Source organism: Bacillus rossius, chromosome 2, assembly GCF_032445375.1.
Source record: "Bacillus rossius redtenbacheri isolate Brsri chromosome 2, Brsri_v3, whole genome shotgun sequence".
Lineage (NCBI taxonomy): Eukaryota > Metazoa > Arthropoda > Insecta > Phasmatodea > Bacillidae > Bacillus > Bacillus rossius.
In genome coordinates, this window is record NC_086331.1 from 108,568,778 (window position 1) to 108,592,222 (window position 23,445).

Here is a 23,445-nt window from a genome sequence, read left to right on the forward strand (position 1 = left end):
TCTTCTTCCCAAGCTGTGTTAGCAGAGCGATTCCTGTTCCTCCCGTCTTACTGCATGTCCCGGAGTGTAATTTCTCCCGTCCTAACCACCAGCAGCCCGCTCCTGCACTTGAGCGCCTGTGACCGTCCGCACACTCAGAGCACGGGCGCGACTAAGGTATCGGCTGGGCTCTGCATTGTCAGGTTGCACGTATCCTCTGTCAGCCTGCCAGAGCACGTCAGGCATTGCATGTCTGTGGGTGGCAGCATTCTCCCCACACCACCCCTTCACAACCTCTGTTTTTTGCTGTGATTCTCGGAACCCAGATCCGGCCAACGGCCGGATCCTTTCCTTAGCGTCCCCCTCCTGTGGTTCTTCTACCTATACCCAAATTGGCCCCCAAGTGCAGCGCCATCCTACGCTATCTCTTGGTCCCCTCCGGAACTAAAGTTAAGTGCTTTAACTCCGCTTTGTCCCACCAGGCAATGCCCTTCCCTACACCTTGTCTTCCAGCGGCAGGATACACAACGGCATCTCTGAGCACCACCTAGCAGCATGGTTGCCAACTACGGTCGGCGCTACCAAGTTTAGTTCGTCTTCTTTGTCACCGAGCGCCACTGCATGGAGAGTCCTCTGATAAAAACCCCCACCCCCCAAAAACACTCTCTTTCGGCATGGAGGCCCTGGCTACCACCAATCTCCCCTCCTTTTCCCGGGGCCCCTCCCCTATAACTTTTCGCTATTCGACAGTCTCCTGGCTGGCCTACTTTTATCCCTCCTTTTATGTAAATGTGCCCCCCCCCCACTCTTTAGGCCTATGTTCTGGCAATGCATGTACATCCAGCCCTCTGGCACTATATTCGCCTCCAGGCGGAATGATACCCAAGGCTCGCTACTCCTCTCGGCCCTGGGCCGGATCTCAGGGAAAATCCTCAGAGCCTTCGCCATAATCACATGTGATAGCTGCTCTCTGAACCGCTCTTCACGTATCAGTGCTCAGTGAAAAGTTTTGATATGATATGAAGTCAGAAAACCACGGGATAGATTTCCAAAAGCTCCGTCTCTTTTAATATGTAGTTTTCGTATACTGGTCATTGCTAATTTTTTCTTTCTTTCTGTATTCTACCCACGTGTCGTGCTACGTGGCTGAGCATGGACTTTGTTGTGTTTCAACATCTTGTCATCATGTCTTGATCACTCATTTGGCTACCAACATAATTGGTAAGTGGAGTAATTTTTTAATAACCCCGACGTCCCTTTAAATATTGTTTTTTACGATTTTCAGTTGCAGCAATTTTAATTTGTCTTGTCGCTAATCACACTGCATTATTTGTGATGCAGTGGGTCCAAGTTTCGTCCTAATTCAACGGTCTCTCCGGTATCCTGACCTTTTGAGGAAGTATCCTGACCTTATGATGAATTCTCTTTTCGGCACATCCTGAGGATGTCGCCTCCCAGGAGCATTCCGACACATCTGCTCAACATCCATGTTTAAGAGAAGCATCTACTTTCAGTTTTTTATATATATATATATATATATATATATATATATATATATATATATATATATATATTTTCTGTTCTCTAAAAATATGAATAAAGAAATTTCTCCTGACCAGTAAAGTATAGTGCAACAAATATAATTGTAGTTTCTTTCTTTACGCGCAATACTGGTCATAAGTAAGGCTCCAATTCATTGAGTGTTAATAATGTTTAACACATTAATTTTTAATAACTGTCACATGTCTCTCAAACCTCTAAAACTCAGCATGAAAGACATGACAATTTAACAACACAAAGTGAACTTATTTTACTCTAGTGAGAGTTTGAATAAATGTATTTTAGTTTGTCTTCAGGTCTAGCAAGGGAGTGCTTCGGCCGCTTGGTTGGAATGGGGGTCACCATATAAGAGGCACTTGAACCCAGCTAAAGGCCCGCGCATTCAGAATGTGTCATCGTTCCTGTGTTGTACGAGGCTCAAACCCCCCGACCCAAATCCAACTTTGTTTGTGAAAATAGCTGTGGTTGGCACTAGCGCTAGGATTGAAATAGTTACAACTACTTCAATTATTAACACTCACAAAGACCTGTTTTATGCTACATAAAATAGTTTTTAAAAATATAATACAATATAAATAAAACCATAGTGAAAAAGATACACGCATAAAGAAAAAAGTAAAGCAATTATAATAAGGTAATTTTTTTGGTACCATCCAAAAACTTTTATTATGTTTATAACTGTTAAATTTTTTAAAAAAAACCCATTATTGCTATTGCTGAAATAAATCAGGTGTAGCCACACAAAATCTAAAATGAAATTCCATGACTTTTCCAGTTTTCCCTGACCTAAATACAAATATAACGTGCCGGATTTGAGATTAAATTTGCTGTAAATATGTTTTTCACAAAGCTGAACAAAAATACAGTTTAACTGGCTATTATTATAAAAAAAAAAATACAATAACTTAGGTGTAAGGTGTAAATGTAAACCAATTTGTTACTATTTAGCAAAAAAAAAAGTGTTTTAAATTTTTTTTGCAAATAATAACAAATCAAACAAAGTTTGCATTAATTTGTGGTACTTCACAGTTCACAAGATTTCATGCCCTAAAAATAATAAGAGAATCAATATGCCAGTGTGCTGGCAAATAATGGTTGTGAAAACACCTAAATTTGTTTTAGATTCCAGCATTTTCACCAAGTTAACTATTTTGTAAAGGCTAGATTATCTGCCATATTTCACACAAGATGGTCTTACCTTCTGTAACTCTGTTAAGATTCACACTGTCATGAATTGAGGAATCCCAAGCAGCAACGGCTGACACATCTGTTTCTAAGTGACGGATTACTGGTAAATTATAAAATTTATTGCCATGTTCTTTTGGAAGGATTGAATTAAGCCCAGTGATAGGCACTTCTTCACCAAACTGATGCGTTGATAGATCATCAGCTAAAATGAAAACATGAGCATTATACAAATAACATACAAAGCATACAATAAACAGCACACAAAAAAAACACATATCGCACTACACACACAGAAGTATACAAACTACACACACAAGTGAGATAAATATTAGTGGGTGAGAGGGTGCAAGAATATCATGCGGACTGTAAATAACTACTACAGTCTACAAGAATTTACATACATTATTTGACTTTCAATTTTGCAGTAACAAGTGTTTGAATTCTTTTGTGTTTTTATTAGGTTAAAATTTTTATTTCCCTCTTCCACCACAACTCCCTTATCACTATTTCAATTATTGTGGCAACTGTACATCACCAGTGTTAACAAAAAAATGCAATGAATGATTGCAACAATAGAGTTCTGAAATAAAAGAATTTTTACAAGTACCGTATTTACTCTTATAATTACCGCAGTTATTTGGCTGCATTTTTGACCTAAAAAAAAATGGGGTGCGGACATTATGAGGTGAAGTCTGAAAAAAAATGTTTTTCCTCAAAATTTTACGTTTTGTGTAGAGTAAAAAAATTGTGCTCTCATAATCAGTTTACTAGCAGAGCGCTGGTGACTGGCGACCCTCCGCAGTGGACGTGAGAAATGTGACAGGTGTCAAGATAATTGGGTGCGGGCGATTAGTGGAAGACGCCACTCTTTTTTTTTCTTCTCTCACTCGCGTGTGCGCTCTTACATTCAGAAGCCGCAGCCAGCCTACACAAAATAAACGCTTTGCGTGAAAAGATATTTTTTTTAATCTTTCATTGAGATGGCCACTGACGGCACGGGGCAGATTTCTAATGTCTGCATTAGCCGGTGCCAGCGAGCCTCCCTCCCTGTCCCTTGCCCACTGTGTGTATAAAAAAACCGTGCGCATGTACCCCCACCACTTCTCCGCTACCTCCCCTACTTTGTGACGTAGTGTGAGTTGCAGCTGCTTTGTCCGCGCGTCTGCGCGTGGGACGTGTACTGGCTTGTGCTATATATAGCCCATCCCCTTGCAACTCGCGTGACGTCGCAGGCAGCTGCGCAGTAGTGTGCGAGTTTCTGAGTCCGGACGGTTTCACCATGCTACAAACCCTCTCAGCGACCGCTCCGGAGAAATGAACAACTCAAGGTCAGAGCATTGTTGTCAGCGTCGGTAAATTTCCATCCCGTTACTGTGCCTTTCAGGAGTGGCCAAGGTTGCTTTGTCTAGTGCGGACTTTATGCGGATTTTAAAAAATTCAATTTCAAGTATTTAAAAAGAAATGTACGGACATTATGCGATGGCGGACATTATGCGATGGCGGACATTATGCTATTAAATACGGTATTCTATCCATATTTTAGATGTGTCAAACTCTCACCTGCCATTGAATTGTGAGACATTCAGGACATTATATGCTATGAAAAATAAATTTCTTAAAGAAATTAATTAAACTGATGACCCTCTATTTTTATTAGAGATGAACCGAGACTCCAAAACTCAAGCAGACTTGAGCGAGCAGCTAAAACGCGACTCAACTCAGAAGTCAAGAAACTTTTTCTTATAACTCGTTACATATAGATGTGCAACAAGCATAAAATTACATACTATTATTTTGAAAACACTTCACAGAGTAATCACATATCCACGCAGTTTTCTTAAAGAATGGTTAATTTAAATAATAAACTGCCCGAAAAAACGTTTAACATTACTTTCATTATTTACACTTCAAAACACTGTAACAGACGCTATTTTCAACCTGCTGTATGTCACAGAAAATGTACAAAAAGAAAATATTTTAAAGTATTAAATTTACTTTTTTTTCTGCTACAGTGGCCACCGATAGTATCACTGTTCAGCACAAACACAAACACCAGGTATCTTAATATCTTTTACTATCTAGTAAAAACGGCAGACCAAATTATTTTTGTCAACAATAAGTTATTATTAAGCCTGTGCGGTTCCCTGATTATTCGGTTTAGGTTTCAGTTCCTTTAAAATAACCAACCCAAAAACCAACTTCTGAAAATTTTGGTTTTGGTTCTAGGTATTTTTGTATGTTGAATTGTTTATGTAACTACTTACTTCGCGATATACAATGTTAACAAAACGTTTATCCTGTAGGAAAAGTAAACAAACACATTCTTTCGAAGTCACCGTCATCTCGCGATGTAATAATGCACAGGAAATGTATGCAATAGAGTATAGTTTAACTTTTACAATGAATTTGGGGAGAGCTAGAACAGAAAGAAGACACCTTAGTTCAAACAAGTTTTAGGCAATAATTTTTTTTGTTAATTTTTGTTTTCGTTAAACCTTTCCTGCCTAGAAATGTAAAAAAATTGAAATTTGTAATTTTTATTTCATTTTTATATTTATGTAGGCATAAAAGGTGACCATAATTTTTTCCAAATTTTTTTATTTATATTTAATATATTTTTTAATGATGGGACTTTTAAGTCCTGACATGCATTTATCATATGTCCAGCTCAACGAACAAAAAAAGGGCGCTCCCGACTGGTGCAGCGCTGCCGTATTAGTGCTGCCGTATTAGTGCTGCAACCTCTCGGCTATCAATCGAACTTCTTCGACAACTGGCAGAGCGGAGCTATACAGAGACCCAGAGGTCCCGACAGGCAGCATGTGGTTTCAAACATGCACACACTATTTCTATGGGGCTTCAAACATTGTGGGACTCACAAGTCCCGCCAGGCAGGAAAGGGTTAAAGAAAAAATATAATTAAATATATTTCCTGAAATTTACAGAGACTAGCTGCTAATAACATATTGAAAAAAATTATGGCACCAACACTATTCAAACCACTAGGGCATTTTTCAGTTCCTTTGAGCAGTTTATCTAAACTAAAATGTACTATATGTTTTAATAAATGTGTTTGTCATTACAGCGGAGTGTTTATCTTAACTACAAACTCCTATGATCACTTTTATGAAACAATATAGGTGTACTCTCCACTGCGTGCTTGTTCCCATTGATTTAGGTAATCAAACTGTGTTCATAAAAATTTTTAACGGCGAGCTGTTAGAAATTAACTTATAAAGCTGATAGGGGCAGCATGTAGAAATGCAAGGCAGGAAATTCTTCCAATTAATCAACCCAGCCCCGGGCAAGTCTTAATTAACTAGTTGCTGCTCTTTTCGCCCCTCCTTTATAACTCCCGTAAAGATTATACACTGGCATGTCTTTGGGCGGAATATTAAAAGTGGGGAGGAGAAAAGTGTCATTGGTTGCAAACGAAGTGAGGAAAGTTGGCCAAATATGTGGTTCACTTGTTAATTTCATGTGAGAAATGTCTACAGTGTGTAGGCTTATAAAAATATGAGCATTTATTAGTATTAACATTCTACATGCTATTCACGGGGGAGCTGAATTGTTGCCCGGTGGATGGGCAGCCCTTCAGGATTTTTCTGGCAATGGTTTGTTTGTACAGCGACTGGAAGGGCAGCCCATCCAATTTCTGAAAACATGTTCCTTTAAGTGTTTAAATAATCCTGAAAACTTGCCCCTTGGAAGGGCAGCCCATCAGGATTTTTTTTACAGTAGTGTTTTTGAAAGGTTGTCTGAATTGTTGCCCGTTGGATGGGCAGCCCATCAGGATTTTTCTGACAGTGGTGTTTTTGAAAGCTTGTCTGAATTGTTGCCCCTTGGATGGGCAGCCCTTCAGGATTTTTTTGACAGTGGTTAGTTTAGGTTAGGTTAGGTTAGGCTAGGCTAGGCTAGGCTAGGCTAGGCTAGGTTAGGTTAGGTTAGGTTAGTTTAGGTTTAGGTTAGTTTAGGTTAGGTTAGGTTAGGTTAGGTCACTTTACAAACTAACCACTGTCAGAAAAATCCTGAAGGGCTGCCCATCCAAGGGGCAACAATTCAGACAAGCTTTCAAAAACACCACTGTCAGAAAAATCCTGATGGGCTGCCCATCCAAGAGGCAAGTTTTCAGGATTATTAAACTCTTAAAGGAGCGTGTTTTCAGAAATTGGATGGGCTGCCCTTCCAGTCTCTGTACAAATAAACCACTGTCAGAAAAATCCTGAAGGGCTGCCCTTCCAATGGGCAAAAATTCAGTCGCCCCCTATTCACAACTGAAAGAAGTCACTATTCACATGAACATAAGAATATCAGTTTGTATGAAAGGCGAGCATGAATCCACAGCATGATACACTGTAACGTACAGTACTTAGATATTTTTAAATGTTTGCTACAGGAGAGACGGTAGCATAACAAAATTCAAGCATCCGAGACCGGCTGCAGCACAGCGCAGGGCAGGGGGATGGCAGGTGGGCAGGCGGGCAGGCGGGCAGGCGGGCAGGCGGGCAGGCGGGCAGGCGGGCAGGCAGGTGGACGAGCGGTCACCTGTCCGCACAGCGGAGGATTGGAGAGGAGGGGCAGCGCGCATTCCATGTTCACACGTTGCAGTTGGATGTTAGTTTTTTACAATGCATTAATAGTATTAATATTTAATATTTGATTTATTATGACCACACACACATGAATAATACTAGATATATTTGGTTTAAAAAGTAAAGTAATATTCTTCTTCAGGTTGAGGAACGGGGTGTCAAAATGGGCAACCCCTGATTTTACGAAGGAAGCGATTTTACGAATTCAATTCGTGGAACGTGAGAATATGTAAAATTGGGGTTCTAGTGTATTTAGTAAAACTAGCGGACCAATTTATTTTTGTCAACAATAAAGTTTTTACTACGCCTGTGCAGTTCCCTGATTTTTCAGTACCGGCTTTGGTTCCTTTAAAATAGCCGACCCAAAATCAACTTTGGTTTCGGTTCCAGGTATTTTTTGTACATTTATGTAACTTCTTAATTCACAATCTGTAATGAAAACTAAACATTTATCCAGTGAGAAAAGTAAAAAAACATTCTTTCAACGTCACCGTCGTCTCGAGCTGTAATAATTCACGAGAAATATATGTAATAGAGTATAGTTTAGCTGTCGTAATGAATTTTGGCAGGGTAGCCCCAAGGAACGATATACCATAGTAAATGAGCAAAGGCTGTGCCTGAACTGTCTTTCCAAATCACATAGATCTAATTGGTGATCCTCTAAGTCATCATTGTAAGGCACAATACCATTGCATTCCATGTTGCATTTTGGGGGTCAGAGATCAGATGGAGATACTATCCCAACAAACAGTTCAGAAAAGGAGCCACCATCATCTGACTCTAATCCTGCCACCATGGCAATAATGGCTGCAAGACCTATATCAACCACAACAACAACCTTGCTGTCAACCTCCCAAGTGCAGATCTTCAATCGGTCTTGTGTGCCTTGTGTTGTATGTGCATTACTGGACACTACCAGTAAGCCAGCTTTATCACCGAAAGTGCCTTCAAAATCTTCGGCTGGTTCGCACACATACATATTTTGTCCAGTACACCTGTCAAAGTGGCTAAATCCTCAGATCAGTTGTTATTTCCCTAGTGGGCTATTCAGATACTCAGTTGGCCCTAGATGTATTTGTTACCATGCATAGCCAATAACTTGCCGAGTGCCGAAATTTCATTTGATATGTGTCGATCAGTGGCTTATCTGAATCTTGCTGATCCTTTTTTCGACACCCCTGTCTTATTGACCTTCTTATTGGAGCCGACCTATTTACTCTTTTCGTGGCTGGAGGCAAGACTTTGTTTTAGGGTTGAATTCTCATGGGAAAGGTGGTGGTAAAAAAAAAAACCTTCATCCAGGTTAGCATTGCATTGTCACCTTGTTCACTTCCTACCCTCCATTAGATTATGTATTCTGGAAATTCTGGTAAAATGAAGAGTTCCCATTCATAGAACACAAGTCTCCTGAGGATGTTTGTTGCAAAACTATGTTTGCTGAAAATCATGTCCAAAATGAAAAAGGTCGGTATAGGGTGTCCCTGCCACTTCTCCAGTCAAACCTAAGTTGGGTACCTCTAGACCCCAAGTAATAAATAAGTTGCTGCGCCTAGAAAGACACCTTAAAGGTGACTCAAAGTTTAAACTAATGTACATACTCTTGAGTTTATGGAATACTACCTTGCCATGGGCAACATGGAAAAAGTACCAGATGAGCATATTAATGTGACACCATCATATTATATCCCCCACCATTGTGTAGTGAAGCCAGAGAGTTCAACCAAAGAGCTACGGGTAGTGTTTGACACATCTTCTAAGAGTTCATCTAGTGTCTCTTAGAATGACACATTACTAACCGGCCCAAAGCTGCAAAGTGACCTTTTCGATCTATTGTTAAATTTTCAGCTACATGCCTATGTGTTTACAGCAGATGTTAAACAAATGTATCATAAGATATCTATTCTTCCTCAGCACCAGGACTATCAACATATCGTTTAGCGCTTCTGTGACTCAGAACCTGTGCAAAACTATCGGTTGAAGACGGTGGCTTATGGCATCTCCTCAGCTCCATTCTTGGCTCTTAAAACTCTTCAACAAGCACGGGTAGATGAGAAAGACCACTTCCCTTATGCCTCCAGAGTTTTGCAATCAGATGTGTAAGTCAATGATGTGGTTACAGGTTCTCAGTCTCTTGAATCTGCTATGGCCATCCAGTAGAAACTCATAGCTCTAATACTTGTCAAAGGGGGGTTCAAGTTGAAGTTCATGAGCAACCGTTCAGGACTCCTAGACTGGCTTCCGGCTGAAGATGTCAAAATGCCCTAGTCGTTTGATCTGGATCCTGAAAGCCAAGTTATAGTCAATTTCTTGGAACTACAATAGAACCCAGTCTCGGACACCTTCTCCTATGAAATCAAAGGTAACGGCAGGCTCGTTACGAAGAGGAGCATCCTTTCCACAGTGGCCAGAATATTTGATCCTCTTGGATAGCTTACTCCACTGTTAATGTTTGCTAAGCATTTATTTGTTGCAGCAGTGTTTCTCAGTGGGATCACTATAGCAGAGAGCTCCCTCATTTGTCCTCCATTGCTGTCTCTCGGTTCATTAATGGTCCAGAAGGCTCTACTTATCAGCTCCATGGATTCTCTGATAGTTCTGAGATTGTTTATGTGGCTAGGGTTTACTTGTGTATAGTGTACCCAGATGATTGAACTATCATTCGTCTGCTAATAAATAAATCCAAGGTTGCACCAGTCAAGAGCCAAATAATACCATGCCTGGAGCTTTGTGGAGCACTATAAGCATAGAAAGACTTGTGATTTAGTAAAAATGGTGTTGCTACATGCTTGTGATTAGCTCATGTTTCTGTGTGTAATGTATTGTTATTGGTCATAATTGTAAGCTTTCTGAGAGTCATGCTTGCCATGTACTTCGGTCGGAAGACTGCAGCTATTGTCACTTGTGAATTTTTTGTGAAAGAAATTAAAAAGCAGTAAACATCAGTCACGGTTATCCGAGAGACTATTTCAGTCATCAATCATCGACAGTAACATTTTTCTGGAACTTAAAGAATATTTAAAAATTCAATCCTAATTTCTTCAAGTGTTTATGTATGTACAATCTAGACCAATTTTTAGCTAGCCGGAGGTCTGGATTGTTACATTATACTTATTCACTTGACACAAATGACACTTGTTGAAGACATATATGAACTTTAATATAATGCTAATGGTACATTACCATAAACAAAAGGAACATTAAATTATCCTCTAAAATTTCTGCAGTTACTTCAGCTTGGCTAGATTTTTAAAAACTAGACTCAACTAAACAATTATGAAGTGTGCATTCGACGATATCATTACTGAACTCGGCTTGACTCTACCCAAAAATTTGCAGACTTGCACATCTGTAATTTTTATTGTTCATCTTCTCATTACATTATCAGCACTCTTCAGTATTTGTGGCATAGTTTAGCAGTGTTATATTTCTGCTATGAACATTTTTGTGAACATGTAAATATGAATATCTTAATTTCTGTGGTTTTTCATACAACATTTAAAACAGTTAATATATTAATATAATTGATCAAGTATTAATATATTTTAACTATGTTAAAGAAATATTTTATGAATTGCTATTTCTGTCCCTTTGTTATAAACGAGTCTGTATCTGAAACAGACGAAAAATGTTTGTTAGATTATATAAAGGTGATAATGCCTTGAGTTGGAAACAGTTTTGACTAAAAGGAGGTTTTTGTTATAATAAGGAGGTTTACTATGTAGGGGTTTTACTATACCTTAAGATGTAGATATAAGAATACACAACAAAAAAATATATGATTCAAGTGCAGAAATACCATTGAGATCAAGAAATAGGACGGGTATGTGGGGCTCCATCCCCAGTGGAGGTTCCCAGTCTGCCGGAGCTCCGGGTATGCCTGACCCCGATGCCGGTACTAGGACTGCATTTCGTTCTTCAGTTAAACTGACCCACTGATCAACAAGACTCTGCTCACGCTCCAGGTCCTGTTCTGTCTTATCTGGAACCAGTTACACTTCAATGCAACACACTATTTTACACTGCCATCACAAAAACAGTAACGAGGCTGAATAAGAAAATTAAATGTCTAACACTGCCATAACCAGAACAAGAGAAATATTGAGAAACACTATTAAACCAATCAATAAATTTACCAATAACTACTGACTTTGCTATTTAAGTTGTGTTTCTTTTTAATTAATTGTAAACTTATTTTCAAGCTCAAACCACAAGCCATAATTGCTAATAACCAAATGAACAGAACATCGGTTTAAGTTAAACTAAACTTATTTATATATTTAAAAAACACACACAACACATGTATGCCCACAATTAATGCTTTTTCTTAAGGCACAATTTATTATACATAGAAACCAATGTTAAAATTTTTATAAAACTACCCTGCCCATAAAAAGTGTACCCCACAATTTACGTTTCAAAACATTCAAGAAAGATACCATATTTGAACTAAAGACATGCAAAATGTCATAAACAGTGTAACTTAACAAAAAGATTTTGATGAAAAAAGTATGTTAATATCTGAAATAAGTGTTTTGAATGTAGAATTTAAAATTTTGCTTTTTTAATTTTTTAAAGAAAAATTCCCAAATGTCTTAAAAAAACTGCTGCAGCTTTACAAATGATGAGGCAGGCTATCCTACCTACCTTGCTTAGTGATCAGCCTCTGGATCTGCTGATCCAAGTATTGTCTCCGCCTCATTAGAGCATCGCTCCACTTGTCACGCAGAACAGCTAAATCTTCTTCTTGGTACGAATCAAGTGGCTTTTGCAGGCGAGATCTGACGGAAAAAAAACATTAAACTCACATCAATTTCAAGTGTATTTACAGTTAAATTTAAGTAAACTGAACAAGCACAAAATGTTTTACATAGATACTATATTTTGCTAATGATAAATGTTAAGTACAATAATTTAAATTAACAATCGTGCCACAAAAATCAAAAAAGATATTTAGTTTTGGATAAAAATTTCCAGGGTGCATACTTAGATAAACAGGCCAAAACCAAAGCTATGTTGAGTTCATTCCTTGTTCTGCACATTCGCTTATACTATGTCATAGAATCAAAACAGAAGAAGTTTAAATAAAAGCTGCAATTTTTTCTCCTTCCACAGCTCTAGACATTTTTGTCTTTGTCAACTTCTTAAAAGGAAAGTAATTATAACTCATAATCAGACCAAAGAACCAAGTATTACAATAGTTAAACTCTTAAACCTCTGAAAAAACACTTACAATATCTTTATTTTATGATAATTTTAATAGACGAGGATGGTACAAACAGTCAATGCTGAAAATAAAGGCCTCCGTAGTAAGTTACAACTGAAAATGATGATGGTGATAGTAATGGAATTTTGGGAATCGATACTGCAAATACAAAATTCTACAAACAGTGTTGCAGTGTTTTGAGTTCAGGCATTGAACTTTGGGTTTGGTTAATTTTAATCCCCAAATCTAACAGAGAAAAAATTGGATTAGTTTAAAGAAACAGTAAAATTGTGAATAAATATTGAATAATATGTACATAGCAAAAGGCCTAACACAAAATAAAAGTAGCTACTGTAGAGTGTCTCAAAAGGATGTGTCTTAAATCCATGAGAAGCTACATTCACTTGTGTTATGTCAGTTGCTAAGAAAAAAAAAAAAAAAGACCTGCTTCAAGCTATACAGCAAAATGTACCTCTTCATGGCTGAGAAGAAAAATTTTTTTTTTTGGAAAAACCATGATATTGACAACAAATTAATCACCTCAAACAACTACAATCATATCAATTATTTTTCAGACAGTTTGTTTGACAAAGATCCAAAGAGAGAGACTAAAGGGTTTCTTAAACTGTGAACATCTTGCCATTTCTATCAGTGTTTTTTCCAACAACTGTATACTTATAGAAACTTTATAGTAATTATATCACTCCTACACCCAGAACTGTGAGTATGGATAGCAATTTTACATACTCATTGGTCACTATGGAACTTTAATTACAAGAAAATGAATACCTAAGTAGTAACCAGATTCCTCTTGATTGGCTTTTTATCAAGTTAATAACACACACTAATCTTATAAAGTCCCGCCATTTGGTTTAGTGTTCAGCTATCCTGGCTGATGGGTTAAATAAAGGCCTTGGGTTGGATTCCCAGCTAGGTCGGGGATTTTCAGTTTTTAAAAAATGTCCTTCAAGGGTTCATGACTGGGTGTTGCATAGTCTCTTCGATTTCATACTGTAAAAGACAATGGCAAATCACTGCAGATTCAGCCTGCCATGAGAACCTCGGGTGCATCACGCTCGAAATTGAGAGATCGGGACTCATTAGAAATCATTTCAATCATACACAGTAGCTACAATATCACTAGTCTATTATTATAAATACATTTCCTTTGTTAGAGGTGATACTGTACCTGACAGAAACACTGCCGACAGCAATACTGACGATAGACTGGCAAATGATGGGCAGTGTGCCCGACTTCTGTACAGGCTTCACACGCACTTGTATCCTTCGCTGCTGGCCCTGTCGCAACTGGTACACACCCCCCGTGAGGATATCTCCGCGAGAAGTCACTTCCACAGGCGTGTATTCACCTTGCTCATTCAACTCCTGAATTTCCACCCAAAGTTCGATTTTGCGAGTTAATTCGCTCCACCTAGCAAAAACAGACAAAACATAACACTGGATAAATGTACAAAAATTTAACTTAACGTACAAACACTTATTTACAGCCAGTTAAATATACAAATGTATTTTGAAAGTATGGAAGTTGAAAAAGGCCCTGACAATGTTAATCATCTGTGACGCTGTGACAAATGCACCTACCTGATACACAATATTGTCTTACTCAGATTTATATGGCTTTAAATTGTTTTGTTGACTAACTATCCAGTGTTGCAGGCTGGCAGTAAAGTGACTGTACAAATAACTGAGTAATTTTGAGTAGTGCCTGTTGTCATAAATATGTGTATGATGCACCCAGCTACCCATCTGGCATTATGTAGTCGCCAGTGTTTGTTACTAGTTTTTGAACTAAATAATTCCCTTAAGAGTATTCAGTTATCCAAACAGAAAAATTCTGAATACCTGGTGGAGAAGTGTATTGATGACTAGGGCTAGTGTGAACATAATTTTCTGGGCCAACATGAATGTAATGGTTTTTGTTCTTTCATGCACAGCTGATTACACAGGATGTCTACAGATACCTAGTAAACCAATTTCATAACTTTTTCAGGACCTTTTAATAAAAAATTCTTACAACTTTTTTATGTTACAGGATAATTTTTTAACACAATAACAAAAAAATAAAAATAAACCTAACATTAGCAGAAACATGCCGATTTATACATTAGAAAAATCTAAAAAAAAACTTTTGAGAGAAAATGTGTTAACGTTCACGCCAAATGCTACACTACAAAATTATCAACACTAACCTCCACACAGTAAATAAAATACTTTTAAAAATACAGAGGTTTGAAATCCCTTGATCTATATTTATGTGAAGTACTTTACAAAATGTTTACCTCATTATTTGATTATGAAAGCATTACATGCTTGGATTTGTGAATCTACTAGAGGGTAAATTTGTTTTTATAGCACACCTATTAGCTAAACCCAAAGTTGCTGAAGACAAAAATTAAATTTGCAAAATAAAATCAATTTCTCCCAAAGTTCGATTTGCAATACACTGAACTTACGCAGACGTCACTATGTCAAAATCCATACTTTTTGACTCTTCAAAAGTCTTGAAACATTATTTTCAAATAAATGTCTCACAGTCAGAAACCACCAATGAAATGTTATGTGCCACAAAAATCATAGCATCCATTTTACACAAAACAAAAACAAAAAAAAAAAAAAACAAGCAAGCACACAACACTATCATAGTTTTGATGCATCGGTAGTCATGGAAGTCATAACTCACAAAAATTATATTCCCATTTTAGATGGAACAAGACACAGCCACACTTTTGTGTGTAACCATCACAAATATTTTACACCTCATTTGTTTTTTAAATTTGAGGCACAAGAAATGGCAGCACGGTTCTTATTTACACCTCACGTAATTTAATGGTGAAACAAAAGCTAACACTACTGTAGCTTGCTTTTTTGTTGGCTTTTGCCACCCTTACAAGCATTTCCATTGTTCCCGAAACATTACCTACACATATCACCAAAAATTATAATGCAGTGAACACAGATAATGCAGTGAACACAGAGAAAACCAGAATTATTGAGCAGTGAGTTTAAAAAGAATGTACAGTAGGTAGTTTTGATATAGATAAATATGGTGTAGGTATAAAAAAAATGTAAAACTTATTTCTTTACATTTTTCACTATGTTAAAATAAATCATTATTTATTAACATATAATAACATTTATTGATTATATTTATTGGCTTGTTTTATCTTAGAATGTTCCTCTATTTTTCTTTCCAGTGTATGTACGCTTGGTAAAAGAGGCAATGTTTTTTTTTCCTTTTCTTAGTGTGACCCTTTTTTTTTTAGTCACGTGTGACAAGATAATTGCCTGAGCTGTAACTAAGCAAGGAGTGTGAGTGTGGGCCTGCATCCGGTTGTCGTTCACTGTGTATTGTCGACCATAAAAAGTTGTCGTAGGTTATTAGGCTTTAGGAGTCTTTTCTGTGAGTATGCAACCAGATGTTTTCCAAGAGATCTAAACAAGATTTTTCTCATCGCCGCCCCGTTCTGAACGAAACTAATCACAGAGCTGGCATGCCGAGTTTTTACCCTCTGATCTGAAAACTGTTAACTTTAACACCCCATGCAGTGTTTTGATTTTTACTTTTTAGGGACAATCGGTATGCTATCAGTTCTAATCTATTTTAAACATACTGCTGGATTCTCTTCTCTGTAAAATATTTTAGCTGACAACGTGGGTGTAGGTAATGGTTCCGAATTACAATGTTAAATCCAGCTTTACTATATTAGTCATCTTAAAATTTACATGGCCAGATGTAGCAAAAAAACTCCACATAAATAACCCTAAAACATAACGAAAATCCTGTGGAAATTTTGTCCCAGCCCGACGAGAAAATCTTCTGTGATCCCAAAATTTTTCCATACTTTTGAGATACCGCACAGTCGTACTCATAAACGTCTGAATATACGTTTATTCGAAGTGTTAGTATTCGAAATTGAATCGTTTTGATATTCCAAAATTCAAAATTCAATCATTTTGACATTCTGAAACTCGAATATTCGCACAGGCTTAAAAATCAGTAATACTTGGCAGCAGTGTGTAATTTATGTTGACAGTCGCTAATTATTTATATCTAATGAGCAACAATAAACTAAAGTTAGGTGTCAAAAAATAAAACACGAGTTAGCAAACGGCTGTTGAAAATTAAAGATTTGCGACTTTTAGAACCAATACTGTTTATTTTGGGACATGAATTTCATGACCAGTCCTGCAGTTTCATTGCTTTTTCGTTTTCGTGACTTTCAGGATGTTTAGATACCCTGTTACCTGTTCTCAGTATTTATTCTCTTGGTTGTGTGTTCATTTTATTCCAAAATTTAATTCCATGCATTTCTTTTAACAGATTTTATTTATTTTGCCAAGTTCTGTTATATGTTTGACTGTATAATCAACAATTATTCTTGCTATGTTTCTTCTATCTTCCAAATATGTATTGGTCAGTCTTAGTTTTCTGCCAGCTACAAAGTGCTCTCCCATGACATGCCCATAATTTCCTACATACAGTAAACTCTCGATTATCCATGTTAATTGGGACCTACTGATGCCCAGATAATTGAAATCCTGTAAAAAACCAGATAATTAGTTTCATGATTAAGGGCCACCCTCAAATTTGGGCTGCACCATATATTTGTCTTTAATAGAATTCTGAGCACAAGTGAAGACTTTGTGGTACAGTGTCTCAGTTTATTGGGATTAAACAATATGGCACTGTATCGCCATGCGCTCTTTCTCCACTTGCTGGAGAAGCGGAAGTCACCCACTCTACCCCCCCCCCCCCCCGCCAATCCTTGTATTTAATTTTTCTACCCCTCAGCAGCAAGTTATTCTTTATTCTCAGTTCCTTGTCCTTTCATAAAACTAGCAAGCAGAGAAACTTGTGCCAGACTGGAGGAATATATAAATAGCACTTAAATACACAAATTCTCAGAGGTGTGCTTTTCATAGACCTCACACAGAAAAGTTTCCATAAATCAAAGAGCTGGATGCAGCAATACGTGCACATCTTGTGGAGGCATGGCTGGAGTGCTCGTAAAGAAATGTTGCAGTTACAAGCATGGAAAATAAATAGCACGAGGAAACAATATTCTTTGCATCGTGAAAACCTGTCACGATACACAAGTAAAGATTGCCTTCATGTAAATTACTAGTTCAATGTTATTCACTACGGCCAAAGAAAGAAAGTTAACTCAACACTACTCAAGATAACAATCTGTGAACTGTGAACAAGCAAATTTTGGTAAGTTTATTGTTACAGTGTCCCTTCCTCCAGCCGAATGCCAGCCAGTCAATTCACTCGCCAGGCTCCGATGGGCAGGCAGAAAGTGGTGTAGCGGCAGGTGAAACCAACAAGACAGAGACTGGAGACGTGAAGCAACAGTCAGGGCATCCCCCTCGAGTTTAAGTGTGACAAAAGTGACAGCTGAGGGGGTGGGTGACACAAAGGGTCCGACCAAAAAGCTATCAGACTCAGTAACAGGATGGTTAAAAATATAGAACGGCCAAGCAGTGTGTCGGAGCGATGACATCTTTTTTTTTTTTTTTCCCACAGTTTCAGAGTACAACAAACTAACAATTTAACTAAATATACGTAAGCACTGATAACCCAAAAACCGGATAATCCTGGCCCGGATAATATAGAGTTTACTGTACTTTCAAATTTCACTTTGATCACATTGTCTATAGCAAATGAGTTTCAGTTAAATGGCTGTATAAAATTATAAAATTTTCCAAGGGCAAGAGAAAAAAAAAATGTTATATGCAGACACATGCAATAAGAATTAAATTTTGACTTCTATTTATTAATGAAAAAAAATTGATATCTGTAACACAAGGCTGAATGCAATGTTAGGCACATGAATTATGATTAAATGCCATATATAAATGTCTAAAACGATTCAGTCATTTCACCCAGTTCATATAGCCACCATAAAACAAAATTTAAAATTACAGTCAAACCTCTCTGAAACGACCCCTCACGGTTCCCAGGAATAGGGTCTTAATAGAGGGGGGGTCGTAATAGAGGTTTTCCGAAATTTTCAGTTGATTTCAACTCCCCCCCCCCCCCCTTCCCAAACCGCTACTCGCTAAGAAACCAGCCGTACAATGGCAGGATGCTGTCACTCACAATGCTAGACAGCTTTGCTTTAAACCCACTTCAACCTTCATGACAAGTCTGTCGCACTACAGGCCACCTCTAAAGAAAATATGTCAAAAGACAGTTTATTTTTACTGGTTAGTTTACATGTACGTTTTCTGCTAGACATAGTTAAATACACTAGAACCCCGATGTCACGAACCCCGGATTTAACGAAGCAGTGATTTTACGAATACATTCTCGGGAACCGTCAAAAAATTGGACATTTTGACCAAAATGTGAAAATTAGAAAAAAATAAATAAAAACTAAATGAAAGATCATTAAAATCTGTTCATTTTAACACACAGCATATTTTTGTGTCTGCTTTAATACTTCCAATAATGTTCATGTAAGAATAACAAAAAAATAATGGGACATTTCCTTTAAAAATATAGCAGCGGAAGGTTCTGCAACGCGAGTGGGCAGACACGAAGCTCGCCCAGCTGGCTGGCGGCAGCGACTTCATGACGCATAAGCTCACCCCTCCCTCCCCTCGTTAACATTCTTCAAGGCCAGCTCATCCCTCCCACACACACAAACAATCTAGTGTCCTCCCTTATAACACCCCAACTTCGCTCCCATTTGAAAAACCTTCAGTGAGAAAATGCTCTTTTCACCCTCCCTTCTCCCGTAAAATTGGGCTTTTATGAATGGGGTACTAAAGCGGTGAGGGAGAGGTAAGATCGTTGTAAATATTTTCGGACCCCTCCCTCCCCAAGACACACGCCCATAAAAAAGTATGTCAAAATATGTCACTTTTCACACCAAGTTCGAGTTCAGTCATCTCTTGCAAGGAATTTACAAGCTTCAAAATTAAATATAAATGTATTTTAATAGCAAGGGTCCTATGAAAAGGAATATACCAAATAAAATCAAGATGCTGTCACCAAACAAAGCATAAAACGGCCCAATGCGTGGACGCTTCGTTATTGCTCGCGCGAGAGGCGAGACGTGGAATGTTAGAAGAAAGATAAATGCGAGGGAGACAGACGGCAGCAAGTGTGTTTCCTGCGTGGGGAATAAGTGACATAGCGTTTTTTTTTTTATGCTGGGTGAAGCGACCTTTTTCTGTCAACCCACGGGAAAAGATAATTGCTTGAGCTGTCAAAATAAACATCCCTGCAGCAGTTAAAACAAGTCGAGGCGGGCGTGCATCCAGTCGGTCGCTGTGTATATCTAACCGAAAAACATAACATCTCAATTCATAGCAAGATTCCTTATAACCTACACATATTGCCAGATGTTTTCAGCCTGATACATTCAAAGTTCTTTAGCCACGTTTTGAATGAAAACAACTGGCGGGCCAGTGTTGTGCCCTGTTTTGCGGACACATAAAGCTTTTATCAATTTTCTGACAGTTTTAATATATTTTTACTCTTGTTAAAATGAAGCAGATAACGTGATTCGTGGAATGGGGGTTGTCAAGCGCTGACAGTGGTCGACAGGAAGTGGTATCTATTTTTAGATATGCGCTGCCTACGGCAGTACAGCACTGGGCAAGAGAAACGCAGTAACACGCTACTCACCACAAGAAACTTATTTTCTGTCCGATTTTCTTCGGGTTTTGGCCAATTTTTTCACGGTTCCTCGAAATCAGTTTGTAATAGAGGTGGTCGCAATAAATGGGGTCGCAACAAAAAGGTTTTACTGTATTTTTGTTTCAAATTGAAGAATTTTTTTCTGTTGAAGCATGGATTGAGTATCTTCACACTTAAAAAATAAGTCTGTTTTTACAAACACTGACTTGCTGAGTTGAGTTTTGTTACTAATAAAAATATATTACCTAGTTTGATGAAAATCACTACTGGTATGCAAATGTAAAGCATAATTTTACAACTTAACCTCACTTGATGAGTTACAGTGACAAATGATGAAATATGAAGTTCTATACACAATAAAAACCTACAATTTACTGGGAAAACTTAAAAATGTAAAAAAATGTGTAAGTTATAAATAGGTTCTTCCAATTTGATAAAAACAAACAAACTTAAAACAATAGTTAATTGCACACATAACTGTACCTGTCGGCAAGTGAACGGGCTTTGGCTAGTTGCTGCTGCTCAACTTCCCAGCCTTCTTTGGTTTTCGTAAAGCCTGCACATCGATGGCCCCAAACTTCTATAGAAAGAGCACCATCTGCACACACCAAGAAACAACCAAATAAACAGTGAAAAACACTGAAATATAACACGACTCCAAATAAACAAATCCAAAATATTACCTGAGCAGTGTTCAATGAACTCTTCGTTAACTGCAACCACAAAATCACGTGTGTGATCAAATTTAAATGTCATAGAGTCCCTTCCAAAAGAACTGTGTACAGGTTCTTCAGGATTAACAACAGGAGGAACAGCTATACTGTCAGGGTGCCCCCAGAATGAATACTGACAAAAAACAAAGTTTGACAGAGACAATGGTAGTCCTGATGCCTGCTTTATTGTTACCTGTGAAAAAAAAAGTTTTCATATTATGCAAAAGATCTAATAAACACAAACAAAAAAAACCTTTTAAACTTATTTACACTTTGACATGATTTGTACAAAAAATATATTCAATTTTTAAATGCAAGCACACAAATTTCCTCAAATTTTCAAACTCATTATATAAAGACTGAGTGACAACAGAAAATATTAAAATTTGACCATTCACTACCAATATAACTGTGAAAGAACAGAACTGCCACAAAAATTATTTTATATAAGCAGCCCAAATAATAGCAAAAATTTCCCATGAACTATCCAAACACTGAAATGCTTTTCATACAGCATACTTATAAATATTTATACAATTTATACAAGTTTTCTAAACCAACAAAAAAAGTATTACTAGATCTTGCACTGCAGCAGTATAATAAAGATTTTTAATACATAATAGCACATCACAAGTATTATAAAATAACTAAGGCTGTGAACAACAGAACAATATTGCCACTAAGAACAAGAGATGGTAACGGTGTTTACTAACTTTGTCAAACATGACTTCCACTGATAAAACTTATGACATGAAATACCATGCCTTTGCCATAAATTGATCCATGGACATCATTCAGCTGGATGATGCTATATTAACCAATATCTCAGTAGCAAGCCAAAGAAGGTGCCATTATCCAGGCCAATTATGAGCAAACCATGGGCAAACAGAACTGAGAATTGCGAGAATTTTTAAACACTTGGTGGAGTGTAATGGACAAAGAGCGACATTGGTGGGTATAAAAACAAACACGGTAACCTTTAGGCTGTATATGAGCAAGAAGATACTGTGGAGACTGCACACATCCTGCATATGAAGTCACAGAATGGGCAGAGGACATGCATGCTGGTGAGGCCTTGTTGACTTTTTATATTTACTTATTTACTAAAATTCTTGCAAAAAGTTAAAATAACAACTAAGCATTTCTAGCCTGCCTCACTAATAGAATATTCCTAAAATAGTAAGCGTTTAGAAAATACACTTAAATAATAATTTCCATAATGTTTAGTAAAGCGCACAATCAGTATAACATCCAATACTTAGAAATAACTTTTTAACTTGGACTGGTTTTCCTACACAGTTATTTGAAACTTACTGCACTACTGTCAGAAACTATGACTATAAAATTAAACCTACTCTACAGGTAACTTGGTTGTTGGTCGAGGTATCTTCGTCCTCGCGTCCACTGTCTCCAGAGCTGTCTGATGCTGCTTCACATATGCGATCATGTGGAAAACTGCCATAAACCCTCCCCAACTCCACCTGCCAAAAAATATATTAAAATCTTTTAAAGTTAGTTAGTTAAATTTATCAAAGTTCTCATTAAATTGTGGGGGGGAAAATCTGACAATAAATTATAGCTTCAACATACCTGAAGTCTACCAGCGACTTCGCCCTGTTGACTAATGATAGGTGTATGATAATCCAAGGAAACATCATGGAAAAGTACTTCCAAGAAAACATTTGCCACACCTATCAAATTGTGGTTTTCTTGGGATTCATAAAATGGATCCAGTCCTCTGTGCATTACTTCTTCCTACGAAGAAAACCAATATAGTTACAATGAGTCAACTTTTAAATTACTTAAGAAAAGAATGTACAGATAATTAAACATATGTAAAATGGAGTATTTCTACAGAAAGAACTAACACACGGTGCTCTATTCAAAACAAATTCAATACAGTACACAAATGAAAATTAAATTAAGCCAAAACCACAACCCTCAGTCTTCCTTGGTTTCCCCAACCCCGCCTTGCAGAGAACACAATCCAATTCTGGGTCCCAGTAGGCGAGGAGTGTTTGGCCGGAGGTTGTCAGGCGAGTAGTTCTGCAGGATAAGCTGTTCCATCTCCTCAGGCTAGCCAGTGCCATTGAGTAACATTCACACTTCTTCCGCTGGCCAAGTCTATGTGACCAATGTTTCAATGTTGTTGCACTTGCAAACCACACATTTGGAAAATGATTTTCTACCCAAATCCAATAAATTTTGTAATTGTATTCAATAAATATTATAAATTTTTGAAATTACAGGTGCATCATCCTTTATCCGAAATTCCAAAATCCTAACAGCTCTAAATTCCGAAATTTTTTTCGAAACTTCAATGTCCGCGATATTGTTCGCAGTTGTGTGGCAAACTCAAGTCGCGATCGCGTGACTAGTGCGAGCGAGTGACTTGGCAGCACTGCGTCAGCAAGGCAGCATGCAATTTGGCAACGCCGAGGCACTGTGTTTACAGTTTGTCCGGCAAACTAGCGCCAGTTACAGCTTGCTGCTTGGCTATGATAGGAGTTGTTTTATCGCATTTAGTAGTTAACCGTG

The 23,445-nt window shown here is 37.7% G+C and overlaps 1 protein-coding gene across 14 annotated transcripts in view; it reads right to left on the reverse strand.

Annotated features, from left to right (window-relative positions):
- The window catches only part of LOC134529594 (kinesin-like protein KIF13A), a 150,550-nt gene that overhangs the window by 46,846 nt on the left and 80,259 nt on the right, over positions 1 to 23,445 (reverse strand). For all 14 annotated transcript variants that reach the window (XM_063363859.1, XM_063363860.1, XM_063363858.1 and 11 more), the window contains exons 17-24: positions 22,498 to 22,662; positions 22,263 to 22,388; positions 20,878 to 21,100; positions 20,678 to 20,792; positions 13,712 to 13,954; positions 11,964 to 12,097; positions 11,116 to 11,298; positions 2,738 to 2,929 (exon numbers count right to left, since the gene is read on the reverse strand). In XM_063363859.1, the coding sequence (XP_063219929.1) occupies positions 2,738 to 2,929; positions 11,116 to 11,298; positions 11,964 to 12,097; positions 13,712 to 13,954; positions 20,678 to 20,792; positions 20,878 to 21,100; positions 22,263 to 22,388; positions 22,498 to 22,662 (1,381 nt within the window). The remainder of the gene's footprint in view (positions 1 to 2,737; positions 2,930 to 11,115; positions 11,299 to 11,963; positions 12,098 to 13,711; positions 13,955 to 20,677; positions 20,793 to 20,877; positions 21,101 to 22,262; positions 22,389 to 22,497; positions 22,663 to 23,445) is intronic.